The 14984-nt window shown below is 38.5% G+C and overlaps 2 protein-coding genes across 2 annotated transcripts in view; both read right to left on the reverse strand.

Annotated features, from left to right (window-relative positions):
* LOC107713144 (uncharacterized PE-PGRS family protein PE_PGRS46-like) overlaps positions 1 to 3446 on the reverse strand; it is an 11208-nt gene extending 7762 nt beyond the window's left edge. Inside the window, exons 1-12 of the mRNA XM_016518578.1 lie at positions 3353 to 3446; positions 3077 to 3115; positions 2934 to 2966; positions 2760 to 2849; positions 2618 to 2674; positions 2438 to 2524; positions 2293 to 2340; positions 2151 to 2174; positions 1953 to 1979; positions 1785 to 1868; positions 935 to 955; positions 810 to 836 (exon numbers count right to left, since the gene is read on the reverse strand). Coding sequence (XP_016374064.1) covers positions 810 to 836; positions 935 to 955; positions 1785 to 1868; positions 1953 to 1979; positions 2151 to 2174; positions 2293 to 2340; positions 2438 to 2524; positions 2618 to 2674; positions 2760 to 2849; positions 2934 to 2966; positions 3077 to 3115; positions 3353 to 3446 — 631 coding nt within the window. The remainder of the gene's footprint in view (positions 1 to 809; positions 837 to 934; positions 956 to 1784; positions 1869 to 1952; positions 1980 to 2150; positions 2175 to 2292; positions 2341 to 2437; positions 2525 to 2617; positions 2675 to 2759; positions 2850 to 2933; positions 2967 to 3076; positions 3116 to 3352) is intronic.
* A 202-nt stretch (positions 3447 to 3648) lies between these two features.
* LOC107713145 (elastin-like) lies at positions 3649 to 14641 on the reverse strand. The gene is made up of 33 exons (XM_016518579.1): positions 14566 to 14641; positions 13059 to 13277; positions 12840 to 12881; positions 12629 to 12763; positions 12451 to 12477; positions 12115 to 12351; positions 11858 to 11884; positions 11579 to 11728; positions 11420 to 11482; positions 11282 to 11308; positions 10903 to 11187; positions 10760 to 10786; positions 10468 to 10578; positions 10241 to 10306; positions 9918 to 10124; positions 9730 to 9822; positions 9579 to 9626; positions 9211 to 9261; positions 9106 to 9138; positions 8944 to 9018; positions 8718 to 8759; positions 8235 to 8468; positions 8107 to 8133; positions 7569 to 7844; positions 7456 to 7485; positions 6621 to 6872; positions 6499 to 6528; positions 6147 to 6368; positions 4602 to 4631; positions 4276 to 4509; positions 4155 to 4187; positions 3843 to 4064; positions 3649 to 3734 (listed from the first exon to the last, which is right to left on the reverse strand). Exons 1-33 carry the CDS (start codon positions 14639 to 14641, stop codon positions 3649 to 3651), a joined length of 3717 nt encoding a protein of 1238 aa, XP_016374065.1.
* Between the last annotated feature and the right edge of the window lie 343 nt (positions 14642 to 14984).

Here is a 14984-nt window from a genome sequence, read left to right on the forward strand (position 1 = left end):
TAATTAAGTGATAAAAAGCAGTTGCAAATGTTGTACAAAAATAAATATACTAATCTTTGCAGCAATAAAATGTGTAGAGCTTTGTTTTACTACCAAATTATATGTAATTTATTATTATTCATATTTAACTTACATTGGAAAGGTTTCCGTGACCTCTCGTGCAATCTTGGCAAAAAGTCTCATGATTTATTTCCAGAACATGATGCATGATGGGATACACTAAGCCTCGAATAGCGCTCCGGAGCGGTATTCGAGATAGTGTGGGTTTAGTGTGCGTTAAGGGGACTGCGCTCTGGAGTTTTTAAGATCTGGGACAGTCTTGCGCACTTACTTCCTGTCGCACGCACGCGCTCTCAAATGGCCAAGACCGCAAGTGTGGGTATTTGGACAAGGGGTAAATAAATTTTTAAATACAAAGAGAGTATGTTCATTTTAGTTTATATTCATGGTGTCCCAAAATAGCACAGTTGAGTACACTTAGATGATCTAAAGTTTATCTTAAGAAGTACTAAAGAATCATTTTTAGTATATTAAGTACAAAATTAGTGCGTGAAAATAGAGCACTTTAAGTACACTATGGAAGTGTACTTTTTTTTTCACCTGGGGCATGCAAGAGACTCCTCCACCACTAGAGGGAGCCGTAACATTAGCAGTTTTGAACATGATGTAGGTAGATTATTTTGTGTAAATCGGCTGAAGAACTCCTACCACTAACGAATACAAAATTAAGAAATAGGGAACATAATCTTGAATTCAGTTATCTTATTTGAGGTCAGTATCCATTTTCAGGTTATGAAGACAGATCTTACTCTCGGGTCGTGGCACTCCTGTTCCACCTAAAAAGGGAGAACGTCAATAAGGTAAAAAGGAATTGTCAGACTTAATAAATAATGGTTCATTTACAGTAAAGTACAAATAAAAGCTAAATACAAACCTGGTACAGTTCCAGAGACACCTAAAACATGAAAAAAGGTCATTCATTTAGTAATTTTGTGTTGACGTATCTCTTCAAATCCCATTTTCAATACTTCATTAGCAATTACAAATCATTCTGAACATGCAATGTATTTTGATATGTATTTGTTATTTTTTGTGTTATGTGGTTTTGCTTGGCTATATTATGGTCTTCATGAATAACCAGCTCTTACATAGTACACTGGTGGCAATAATATTACTTCATTCAACTATAACTATGAATAGCTTCTTTTAAGAATAGTTTTGCCAATACTAGGCCTACTACCACCACTACTACTACTACTAATATTCATAGTAAAAGTTTTGACACAGTTTCTTCTGTGGACCAAAATGCAAAATTTTTAAAGAATATTCTGGCAAAACATACAAGTATCATAAAAGTGAAGGGTGGAAAAGAAGGTACCAGTGGCAGGACCTGGCACCTTAAAATCCATCAAGTACATCCTCTTTCCCCCTATCCATTCAGTGTTAAAGATAATAAAAGCATGATTTATGGTGCAGTTTAATCTATGCTTCAAACTAGAAACAAAGCTGTATAACCCAAAATAGTATCAATGAATAATGCAGTTGAGTAGTGAATTGTGAATAGTGCAGTTGGCCAGAGATTGTGTCTGAACAAACATAATCTGGTGAACTTTTTATGTCTGTAGGCTTGTCTGGGTTTTTGACTATGTCACAGAAGATGCAATGTATGCTTTTTATTCTATGTAAATTAAATGTGAGCTACAAAAAGAAAACACACTGACGAAAAATAGATGACAAACTGCAAAGGATGATGTCTACAAGCTCACTGAAAAGGAAGGGTCTACCTGGTTTTTCTCCAGCTAAGATGGGTATTCCTGTCCCAGCAACCCCATCAAGTCCATCAGCATCAATGGACCCACCAGTAACACCTGAAAAATATTACATGCTGCTCAGTTTCTATCCTTTTAAAAAGTTGGAAATCCAACTTAAAATACCACCTCCAATAGACCCACCTGATCCCTCTATTGGTCCGCCATATTCTGAAATAATCACAAAATAAAACTGGTGGCTAAAAGGTGAAAATGCCTCTTAATTTTTTCTTACATTGTCAAAAGGACAATTGTTTTATTCTAGTTGATGGGATCAGATGGGATGTAAAAAAAAATATAATAAAAAAAAAGAAAGAAATTAAAAAAATTAACTTTTCTTACCAGTCTTGGGAGCTTTTGTTCCACCTGTGTGTTCAACAAAATGTTAAAATTACAACTCAGGAACAAACAAATTAGCAGCTAAATAACAAATAATAGATACAATAAATATCTATAATAGAGTAAAAGAAAAAAAGGTAATAACCTTGACCTTCTCCAGCACCACGGGTTGCATCATAAGGACTGCCAATCACTAACATGGAACAGGTAAGACTGATAGTTATTATGGTCTACTATTATGGATGTTACGTATATGTATCTTAATGTACATTCCAAATGAACTGCATTACCTCCATCAACTCCAGGTTTAGGTCCTACTCCACGATCTGTGCCGGTAGCAGCTGTACTTCCTGGAATTGCTGTTCCTCCTATGATGCCTGGTACCCCGGATTTAAATTGAAAATTGGAACAGCAATATTTTACTGGAGATATGGATGGTTAGATGATATAACCATAGATTGCCAACTCACCATATTTGTCTGGCTTGGTTCCTGAAACTGGTGTGCCTCCAGCCCCACCTACACCACCTGTGATGTAATGCTGAGCATGTAAACACATTCCTATTTGTATCTATTACCTGTTATTTAGTTCTCTTTTAGCAGTTATTATCACCAGTTCCAATTCCGGTTCCTGTGGCCCCAGTTCCACCAGTTGCTGGTACCGACCCACCCAACGCACTTCCGACCCCACCAGCTGGTTGTCCTAGATGGAATGCATGGGGTCAAATCTTAGTCTCTATACATGTGATATTTTAATTATAAAAATTAAGTACCAGAAGTGGTTTACCATATTTAGGTGGTTTTTGTGCTCCTCCATACCCTTTAGAATAAAATTAACAAAACAGCAGGTTCACCCACCAATGGTTAGATGACATACTTCAATTTTAGTAATTAGTATTTCACATCTAATGAAAGTTTTTAAAATTTTACCTCCATATCCAACACCGGTCCCAAGCCCTCCAGGCAGAACTAAAAAAGACAAGTATCATGTATGTATTTATTTATTTATTTGTTTGAATTGTATGGACAAAAAATATATATATATATACTGAGACATTTCTCAAATTGATTTATGTTCCACTGAAGAAAGAATGTCATGTAGTTTTGGAACAAGTTAATATAAGTACAGATTTTTTTTGATGGAGTGTCCCTTTAACCAAAAAACCCCCCCAAAAAAACAGTTGCATGTCAAATTAATTCACATACCGCCAGGACCTCCTACCAATCCTGTTCCAGCTCCTGGTACACCTCCTGCTCCCAAGACACCTCCAGATCCAGGTAAACCTTTCAAGATATGCATGGGTTTAGACTCTGTTAATGTTGTATCATTTCAAGGCAAGCATTTTATATTTACCCTTGATAAATATTAGTAATGTGCATTAAACATAAATATGTGTTTGAAAAAATACATAAATTAATATTAAATTATGTTTCATCATTATAGTCATAAAATATGTGGTAACATTTTTGACAAATTGAATATACTGTACATTAATCAATGATCAAGAGCCACTTGCAATATACATGTAAATGTATGTAGTGTGTTTCAACTTGCCATATTTAGCTGCTTTCGATCCAGGTCCATATCCTATAAGACATCACATGTAATTAATTGAAAGATAAGTTGACCAGGTACAGTTTTAATAATACGGATTTTCTAATTCCTGTGTAAATGACTTTGACTGGTTTAAATTACCTCCAGCACCTGTTCCATACCCAGGCCCAAGCCCTCCTCTGCTTCCTGCTCCGACAGCACTACCAGGAAGTCCTGCTCCTGTAAATCCAGACCCGTGGCCTCCTACAGTCCCTGGACCATAACCACCAACTGGCCATGCCCCCGTTCCAAATCCTCCTGCTGGACCGGTTCCTACCTGACCCTGTAGACCAAGTCCTGTAGCTCCTCCACTACCACCAGGACCTACACAAGGATTAAAATAATTTAACAAATGTTAATGCCATATTGCACAAAAAAAAAACATGATGCCATAATGACTTTAAAATATCCTACCATATTTTAGGGCCTTTGGTCCACCTGGATATGCTGCATTGGATACAAAATATTAATGCAGATATGGAAACAAACAGAAAGCATAAACTGCATATATGTAATAAAATGTTTGTCAGCATACCTCCAGAGCCAGGTCCATATCCTCCAGCAGGTACTCCTCCTGGCCCATAACCACCTACAGGTGCCCCTCCAGGTCCGTAGCCACTGATTGGTGCTCCTCCTGGTCCATAACCACCAAATGGTGCCCCCCCAGGTCCAATTCCTCCAGCAGCTCCAACACCTGACACTGTTCCACTACCAAGTGACCCTCCTAATCCTCCAGGCAATCCTGTTCCACCAGCTCCACCAGTAATCCCTTTTTGCAAAATGCAAAAATAAAATGTCATTTATAATTTGTATTTTTCTACATGGATAATAAAATTTGGAGATTATTTAACTTTGCCATACCATATTTGCGAGCTTTGGCCCCAGCGTATCCTAAAATATAAGAAGTCAATATTATAGAAATATGATTTAGCAGTGGTTAAAGCTATGTACAGTTCTTGTTATGAAACCTGAAATGTCATATTTTTATAAAGTGTTCAAATATGAGCACAGCAAGATTTTTATGGCTTGTGCTTCTATGGAAACCTCAAATGATCCAATCTTTACCTCTCTTCACCTGCTGATAAAAATACTCTAATCTAACAACTTCAAGAAGTCTCCTCAAAAAACCTTGGCCAGGCCAGTGTTATGAGGCATAACTGCACAATGGTGAGCTACAGAGAAAGAAGAGCAGAGTATCGAAATACTACTTATGCTTAAAATCAACATCTGGTAGATAATCAACACTGTGCTCTAACCACACTAAACCTACATTACAGTGTGCTTGAATGATACAGTTATCCACTTGGATAACACTGATGAGACATTAGAATGTGCTCAAGAATGCAATGGCTAAATTTAGTCAACCAAAAGAAAGGTCATCTGGGGATATACTTGGCTGGACATGCTACTTAGGTTTCCAGATTGGCCAGGGTTTAATTAAACTCTAAAAAAGGTTGAAGCTATCATTTTCTTATGATATTGCAGTACTATGGTTGGTGAGTTATTAGTGATGCTTTGTGCCTGTCTGTCCCTGAATTTGTGCAAAAAGAATTATGTATCTTGTATTCCCTTTCTCCTTCTCTTCTTTAAAGGGGTCATATGATGCGATTAAAATTTTTCCTTTCTCTTTGGAGTGTTACAAGCTCTTGGTGCATAAAGAAGATCTGTAAAGTTGCAAAGACTAAAGTCTCAAATCCATAGAGATATTCTTTATAAAAGTTAAGTCAACCACGCCTACCTAAAATGGCTCATTCTAACACGCCCCCACATGTCTACATCACGATGTGGGAAGATTGCATAACGCCGCCCAAATGTTCAAGTAATAATGTTCTTTTTAGCAACATCATATGACCCCTTTAAAAATATACTACAACAGTACATGAGAGTAAACTACACTCTAAGAAAAGTAGGGTAGTAAAAATAGGGCACAAGTCAAGTCACCTTTATTTTTATAGTGCTTTATATAACTGTTTCAAAGCAGCTTTACAGTATTAAACAGGAAAGTAGCAGAATCAATGATGCAAACTTCAAAGTTAGGCAAATCAAAATTCTGCTGTAAAGCAGCTGTAGCAAGACAATTATTCAGCAATATTATTGTTATTATTCAGTGCCAGTCAGTATTTATTTATTATTATACAGCGCCAGTCAGTTCAGCGTTGAAACAAGTTAATTTCAGCTATAAGCATCTCTACTGAAGACAGTGGTATCGTTATTCAGTTCGAGTCAGGTCAATGTTTATTCAGTTTGGTTCAATAACCAATGTCAATGTCAATTCAACCAACCAGTGTCAATGTTGCCATATTCATCAATTTTGAATAAATTTGATTTAGATATTTAGCAGAAGACAACAGTGTCATTGTTTTTTAGCCCAGTGTTTGAAATCTTTAGAAACTCTAGGAGATTTACCTCCAGGTCCAAATGCACTTCCAGGAACACTACCAGGTCCAAGCCCACCACCGGGTACACCTCCTGGACCAAAACCCACACCAGGGACACCTCCTTGTCCAGCCCCAGTTCCTAGTATAATCCCTGCCCCACCTGGTCTGACACCAGTGCCTGGTAATCCACCTGGAATACCTGCAGCTAATCCAGTGCCTGGACCTAAACCAGCACCTCCACCGAGTAGACCTAGAAAAATAAAAATAATATTTAAGGTTGTAAGCTAAGTAAAGTTTGGATAATAAATGATATCAATAAAACCAACACAATTCATTTAACAGTGCAGTATGCTGAAGCATTGAATTAAAGGTTGTTTTACCATATTTACGAGCTTTTGCCTCTGCATATCCTGCAAAGCATCAGAATATTTAATATTAAATATGACCTCAAATCTTTATTGTAAACTTTATGTTGTACAATATGATGGTATGATTTAGGTACCATTTCCAGAGCCGGGGAGTCCTCCAGCACCACCGCTAGGAAGACCACCAACTCCAAAAGGCAGTCCACCAGCTCCTCCACCAGGTAATCCACCAAATCCACCTCCAGGTAGCCCTCCAAATCCGCCTCCAGGTTGTCCACCAATCCCAAGACCACCACCAGGTAGTCCACCAAGTCCAACACCAGACACACCGGCTGCTCCACCTGGCAATCCTCCTGTACCTAAAGTCCCACCTAGACGTCCAAGCTGAGCTACAAAGGATTTATCAGTGAATATCAATGTCTTACATTTCTTTAGGTTTCTGTGACTGGTAGAATTTCACAAATGATATATGCAATAAAATAATCAAATCTAAGCACAGTAATGTATTATTATATTATATTATATTATATTTATTATATTATTAGGATTGGATTTGGCCTGTGGGACACTAGGAGCCCTGATGTTAGGTATACAATATATACTAAATCATTAAGAAACATGTTAAAATAATTTTCCTTTTTAACAATAAAAAGAGCCAAACAATAGAGCCAAAAATTAAGTCTGGAGTTTTGATGAAACTCAGTCTTATTTTTTAGGATGGAAATATAAATAAAAACCCTGTTCAGACACACCTTCCTGCAATTTTTAAGTAATTCTCAGCACCTTGTGTGTTTGATTAGGGTCGGAGCTAAGGTACTGTAACTCTCCAGGAGCAGGGTTGGCTATCCCTGTGCTAGAGCTAAATTGTATATTTATGGACAATTTATGGAAATTGAAGACAATTACAATGTTGATTTGCCAATAACAAGATCTACAGTATTTCATTGTAAAATGCAAAATGTAAAGTCATACCATATTTTCTTGCTTTGGCTGCAGCATATCCTAAAATATGGCAGAATAGTAGATATCATTGTGCTGCTAATGATAATAACTTTGAAAACAAAACAAGGTAATTTTCAGGATACCTTCAGGACCAACTCCAGGTCCAGGGATTCCACCAGTGCCAAGACCACCAACTCCCAAACCAGAACCAGGAAGTCCTCCAGCTCCAAGGCCACCCACACCCAAACCAGAACCAGGAAGTCCTCCAGCTCCAAGACCACCCACTCCCAAACCAGAACCAGGAAGTCCTCCAGTTCCAAGACCACCCACTCCCAAACCAGAACCAGGTAGTCCTCCAGCTCCAAGACCACCCACTCCCAAACCAGAACCAGGAAGTCCACCAGTTCCTATGCCGAAAGCTAGAAAATAAACAACCCAAAATTGCATAGAAATTAAGATGAAACTCTGTTTTTATATATGTTTTTATATATGTTGCATGATAAACATCAATCCAGTTTAAATCCATGTTTAATTTGGCTTTTTCTACTTTAACTTATTTTTTACAAGGCTTAATATTTAAGATTTGGATTCCCCCTGATATCCACTGTAATTTTTTCCATGAAAGAGACAGTTGTCAGCCAGGTGATTATATATATAAAATGAATCTAGAAGCTTTCTTACCATACTTTCGAGCTTTTGCCCCAGTTCCTAATGAGAGACAATCCGTGGATATTATAAGACTTAAGCAAATTTCAATGTCTTAGATAATCCTGAAACATTTCTCTATTTGTAATAAATCATAAATTTACCCCCAGGATAGGAACCACCAGCTCCCGGATATAGGACACCTGGAGTTCCACCGCTAGCTCCAGGAATGACTCCGACACCTGGAACACCAGCTGCACCTGTAACACCGCCTATTCCTGGCACACCACCTGCACCAGGTATGCCACTTATGCCTGGAACAACACCTGCACCTGGTATACCACCTGCACCAGGTATAACTCCAAGCCCACCACCGAGACCCGGAACACCACCAGCCCCTGCAAGGAGAGTCAGCAATATCAAGCATGTTGTTTAGACATACAGTGGTGTGAAAAAGTGTTGGCCCCCTTCCTGATTTCTTATTTTTTTGCATATTTGTCACACTTTAATGTTTCAGATCATCAAACAAGTGTGACAAACATGCAAAAAAATAAGAAATCAGGAAGGGGGCCAACACTTTTTCACACCACTGTATATTGAAATTCTTGTTCCTAAGAAAGTCTTAATTTTTTTCCTGCATGACTTACCGTACTTGGCAGCTTTAGCCTGAGACTTAGCAGCGCTTGTACCTTACATGGAGTAAGAAAGTACATTTCTATAAATACTCTAAAATTCTGTAATCATATGGCAAATAACTTGATTTTAAATAATGAGAAGCTAATGTAATTGGCTGACAAGTATAATTTGTGTTGGTTGATCTCAAATGTAAATAACTACAATGGATAAAGGGATAGATGTTTAAATGCATGCTACCTCCAGACTTTGGTGATATAAGAGGATATCCACGGAACACGCCTGGTATTTGTTGACCAAATCCTCCACGGCCTCCTGAAAGAGAAAAGATAAGTGAGCTCTGTTAGAAGTAGTTTTCATAACTTTTATTGAAAGGACTGTTCTTTCAGTTACTTATTTTACCATTAGCTCCAAGTGCACCTTGACCAAGCTGCCCTATAAACAAAAAATATTTTAATTGCTGGATAAATCTATCAATTATAAAACTATAAACCACATAAATCTTACCAGTTTGAGATCCTGTGGCTACACCTGGCAGAATGCCTCTACCGCCAAAACCTACATATAAAAACAAAAATGTAAATGTCATATCTGTATGAATATTCAGTTACACTTTATTTTTAGGTGTCCTTGTTAGAGTGTAATTATACATATAAGTACTGAGTAATATTAATTAACTACATGTACTTACTATATGGTTAGGGTTAGGATTATGGTTTGGCTTAGTGTTACATGCATGTAATCGTGCATAATTAATTGTTATCATAATAGTAAGTAAATGTAACGTGTAACAAGGACACCTTAAAATAAAGTGTTACCAAATATTCTAGAAACAGTGGAAAATCTCATAACGGTCAAATATTTCAGTCACCCACCTTGTCCAGGAACTATACCCCCTTGGTATAGCCCAGGAATCCCAACACCTTGTTTGTTTGGAGAAAGAAAAAATAAAACAATTCTTTCTTGTCAAAGATTTGATAAAAAATATTCCAACAAAAGGGGAGCTCCATTAATAGACACAGTTACCTGGCACTGGTGCCTTCCCAAACTTTCCGACTTTTCCCCCAGCACCTGTCCCAGTTCCAGTTCCTGCTAAGCCAGTTTGAGGGAGAAAAGGTGCTAGGAGCCAAAATGGATTGAAAAGTTGCAAAGGTTAAAAGTTGCAAGTAACTGCAAACAGCAGTAGCTTAACAATTATGTCCCTCAAAACCTACCTCCACCAGGTGCAACTCCTGCTCCTCCAATTCCAGTTCCAGTGCCACCAGGTCCAATTCCTACACCTCCAGGCCCAAATCCAGCTCCACCTGGACCAATTCCTGTGCCACCCGGTACAATTCCTACACCTCCAGGCAGAACTCCCGTACCCCCAGGTCTAAGTCCTGTGCCGCCTGGACCAATTCCTACACCTCCAGGTCCAATTCCTATTTCATCAAATCCAGCATGTGTTGATACAATTTAAATATGTTTTTTGAAAAAGTGTATTCAAGTTTCACACCTTCATTTAAGCCAATACTCATGTCCATATATCTAGCTTTACCTGGTTTTGGTGGTTTCTGACCAGTTGTTCCAGCTCCAGGATAAGTACCATATCCACTATAGCTACCTAAAAACAAATTCCATTTTTAAAGCAGCAGATAATATTCCTTTATAATTTAACCCCCTCAAAATTCACTTTTAACTAGTCATCTTTAAATGTATTCCTTTTTATTGTTTATTATGTTATTTCATGGCTACAACACATAAGGAAAGGAAGTATATTCTTACCACCTGATGGATAGCCTGTTCCAGCACCTCCAGGTGTAAGTGGAATAGCACCTGCTCCAAGACTTCCTGTTCCAAACGGTCCACCACCAAAACCCCCAGGCCCACCATAACCTAAATTTACACCATCTGAGGTAAATGCATTTTGAACCACTGACAATATACTGCTTTCTGACTGCAATAGCTATAAGAATTAATAAGAAATAGTGATGTTCACAACAAAAACAATGGATTTTAATTATGCGTGCACTTTTTTTTATTGTGGTTGCAGAACACTTTTAAATTCAGATCATACCTGGTTTCCCAGGTTTTCTGCCTGCTCCTATGATAAGGCAAAATTGTTTTGTTTATTTTTATCAAATAGTGCTATGAACAGAATCACAAAAGCAGTAATAAAAACTCTTGTTGTGTCTACTGTTGATTAAAAAGATGTCTTACCAGGACTCAAGACACCTGGTCCAACACCACCAGGGACAATGCCACCTGGCCTGAAGCCACCTGGTCCAACACCACCAGGGATAATACCACCTGGTCCAACACCACCAGGGACAATGCCACCTGGCCTGAAGCCACCTGGTCCAACACCACCAGGGATAATACCACCTGGTCCAACACCACCAGGGACAATGCCACCTGGTCCAATGCCACCAGGGACAATGGCACCAGGTCCTATACCTCCAGTGCTGACACCTCCTGGGCCATAACCACCAAGACCTCCATAACCTGAAAATAATGTGTATATATTTAAATATTTAGAGTGAAGCTACCTTTAAATTCCTCAGTGAAGATGAAACACTGCATATTACAGATTGCCCACCTGTTTTGGGTGGTTTTCCTCCCACACCTAGAAGCAGGAAAGGGAAAAAATAACGGTACTAAACAAAACTTAAAATATTTAGAATTAAGCTTTTAAATATCCATATATAGTTACTAGCATTTGTTTTAATTTTCTAACCTCTTCCAGCACCTACTGGACCAGCTCCACCAGGGCCAAACCCTCCCACCCCAGTGCCCACACCTGACAAAAAATTATAGAATTCTCTGTTGTAAGAAACATCACCATAAAAGATTGCTTAACTTTCAAACAACGGAGTTTCTCTACCAGTTTTTCTACCTTGTCCAGGTATTCCTGTGCCAGTGCCACTAGCTCCAGGACCAACACCAAAGCCACCCGGTACTACACCTCCAAGGCCAGCACCCCCTGGCCTAAGTCCAAGGCCACCAAGACCTCCAGTTCCAAGAGTGCCTAGAATACTCCCATAACCTGTTTGTATGAAGCAAGACTCATGCAAGTATTAATCAAACCAATACATTATTTGCTTAATTTAATGCATGTAGTTGAAATTGTAAATGTATGTGAACACTTTATTGACTGCAGTTTTCTCCCACTCACCTGGTTTAGGGGGTTTGCCACCAGCACCTACAGACAGAATAAAGTAAGATGAAATTAAAAAATGCTTGAGATCAATCAAAAGTCTAACCATTTAAATATCCACCACCCTAACAACAAATATGAATTTGCAGTGTTTATTTGGATCAGCTTCACTGAGGTATTCTACAATCCCTAGCAGAGACTAGCAGAACCTTATATGAAACAGTTCAGTTAAGTTTGATTGCGTATTAGTAAAATGACATTCTGAGAAATATTACCTGCTCCAAGGCTCCAAGTTCCAACACCAGCACCAATTCCTCCAGGTCCGACACTTCCTGGTCCAGTTCCTATGGCACCAGGTCTAATGCCACCAGGTCCTATGCCACCAGGTCCTATTCCTCCTGGTCCAATGCCTCCTGGACCAATGCCAGAAGGACCAAATCCTCCAGGTGCAAGTGATCCAGGACCAACACCTGTACCACCAGGTCCAAATCCTGGTAGACCTCCATATCCTCCTGTGTTTACACAATGAATTTCTCGTCTGATAAGGCAATGTCTCTGCCAATCTTTATTATTAAAATTAATCCCAACTTTTAGCATGCGTTACATCGCACCTGTTTTAGGTGGCTTGACGAATGACCCTGTGGAAAAGATCAAATTCATGAAATCATTTTTGTGCCTCAATAGCATGACCCTAAATAGTTAAATATGTTAATTACAAAATGATAATTATGTTAATTACCGTTTATGGTACATTTCAGTACCATAATATGTAAAGGAAATTTCATTAACCTGTCCCGAGGCCTCCGGTGCCTAATCCACCAGTACCAAGTCCTCCTGTACCAAGCCCTGCACCACCAGGCCCAACTCCCCCAAGCCCTGCACCCAGTCCAGCACCTTGCACCCCAGCACCACCACCTCCAAAGCCTATTACAAGTTAGACAAGTAAATATTAATTTAATCAAACTTAAAATGACTAATTAGGAGAAATTTAGCCACTCACTTCCTGTCTTTCCTGGTTTGAAACCAAGTATTCCTCCAACTCCTGGTAAGTAAATAAGTTAACAAATAAAATGATTGTATTAGATACATAATACAATACAATACATAATACAATATTCTTTATTAGTTGCTAATTTATTAAAGATTATTATAGCACTGATATGGAAGCTATGGACATTAATTGCACATGAAATGTTTAAGAATAAATGTAAATTATCACCAGTTCCAGGTCTGATTCCAGTTCCTGGCCCTATTCCAAGACCACCTGGACCTAATCCCGTTCCAACTCCTCCAGGACCAATTCCTGGCCCAACACTTCCGATTCCAGCACCAAATCCTCCTCCTGGGCCTGTTCCAGCACCAAGTCCAGCTCCAGTTCCAAGACCAACCCCTAATCCAGCTCCAGTTCCTCCCCCTGCACCAGCTGGTATGTAGATTCCTGAGAGAGAAAGTGAACATTAATAATTCCTTTATTAATGTGTCCTGTTCATGATAGCATGCCAGATAAAGAAATAACCAAGCATTTAGTTGTGTGTTCTTGTATGTATTTGAGAAACCTGAAGAGGAAAATAAAGAGAATATTTTCTAAAACATTATTATATTGAACAGAGTAGATATTACCAAATTTCTGCGAACATCACTGTTTGCACTGCAAACCCATACTTCTTTTATTAGACAACGATGCGTAGTAGGATCTAACTACTGCAACACATTACCAGTTTATGAGGACCATTCTTGTCCTTTACTCAGTGATGATGCCACTTACCCAGGGGGTTCTAACTAATCTCGCATCTAGTCTTTCATGTGAAGCCTCAAACAGCACCGAATGCATTACCACATGAGTTTCTGTGTCCTCCTGCCTTGCTGTTTAAGGTTTGGAGGCATAGGGGAACAGAGAATGGATGTGATTCAGACGAAGAACAACATCCTATACATGACCTCTTCCAAGAGCTTAGAACTAAAAAGCTGAAGTCATCTGTTCTACAAACCCACTGGGAAATGCTTGTAGGTTGTTAGTATATGATGTAATGATCTGGATTAGTATTTCTCAGATCATTCCTTCTACATGAATAAAAGATGGCAAGTGGAACCCACTTCCATAAACATAAACAGTGACTTCAAATCTTTAAAAAAAAAAGTAATTTATTTGAATCAAAATCCATCTGGTTTTATGGAGTACTAATTGTGATTGTATCAAATTAAACTTAAATATACATTGAAAACTTTAACCAAATGCATCATGTTTCACTGATATGTTACATACTTCACTGATATTTAGTTTTATTCAATAATAAAAAAAATAATAGAAAATCAAAATAATAGAAAGTGCTATCTCAGCTCATTTTAAATGGACAGCTTGTAACTTTACTAAACTACAAGTTGGCAATGTTTCCTCACCATCATACATTTTTAAGTATTAAGATTTAAAGATCATGCAGGAACGAGACCTGAGTCAAAGTTCATTGACACAGTAAATCATCCTGCAAAAATACACTATAGCAGTACACTCAGTACAGCACTTTTAATTCAAGTTGCATACTTTTTATAATCAATCCTTTACCTGAACCTAGAACATTCAGAACACAGACAACAAAGTACAGCCTAAGTGCATCCACTGTCAGCAGTGTGCAACTAAATTTAAAAGAATGTGATGCTATTGCCAAAACTGCAATACACCTGTAATGCCACGAGACAGAAAAAGCCAAATAAGTTTGGAGAGACCTTACCTCCTTGAAGTGAGGGTTTACACAGAACCAGCAGGAGAAATCCATGCAAGAGCAGAGGTACCTTACTCCAGGCCATCCTGCTCTGTAATATCCCTCTCCACTCCCAAACTGTGGGTTTTATCCCCCAAAAGCAAATCACTGCACACCCATGTCTTGAACAAGAAGAATAAGGGGTGGGGGGCCAGTATGAAAGAGAGAAAAAAAGAAAGTAAGGATGGAGGAACACTACGTAATTAGGGAAACTAGCACACTTGGGTCTTGTACATTATGTTTTTTTTTCTGTTTTTTCTAACCCCACCCCTAGCCCCCCTAAATGACTAGTGCTAGTGCATTTATTTGGGTCACCTCTGCCAACATGAGTCAAAGCATTGGCCAAAAAATAAAGACAGATATTTGAGGATAGGGGGAGAGAGAAAATC

This window comes from Sinocyclocheilus rhinocerous, unplaced genomic scaffold (assembly GCF_001515625.1).
Source record: "Sinocyclocheilus rhinocerous isolate Xijiao unplaced genomic scaffold, SAMN03320098_v1.1 scaffold387, whole genome shotgun sequence".
In the NCBI taxonomy this organism is placed as follows: Eukaryota; Metazoa; Chordata; class Actinopteri; order Cypriniformes; family Cyprinidae; genus Sinocyclocheilus; species Sinocyclocheilus rhinocerous.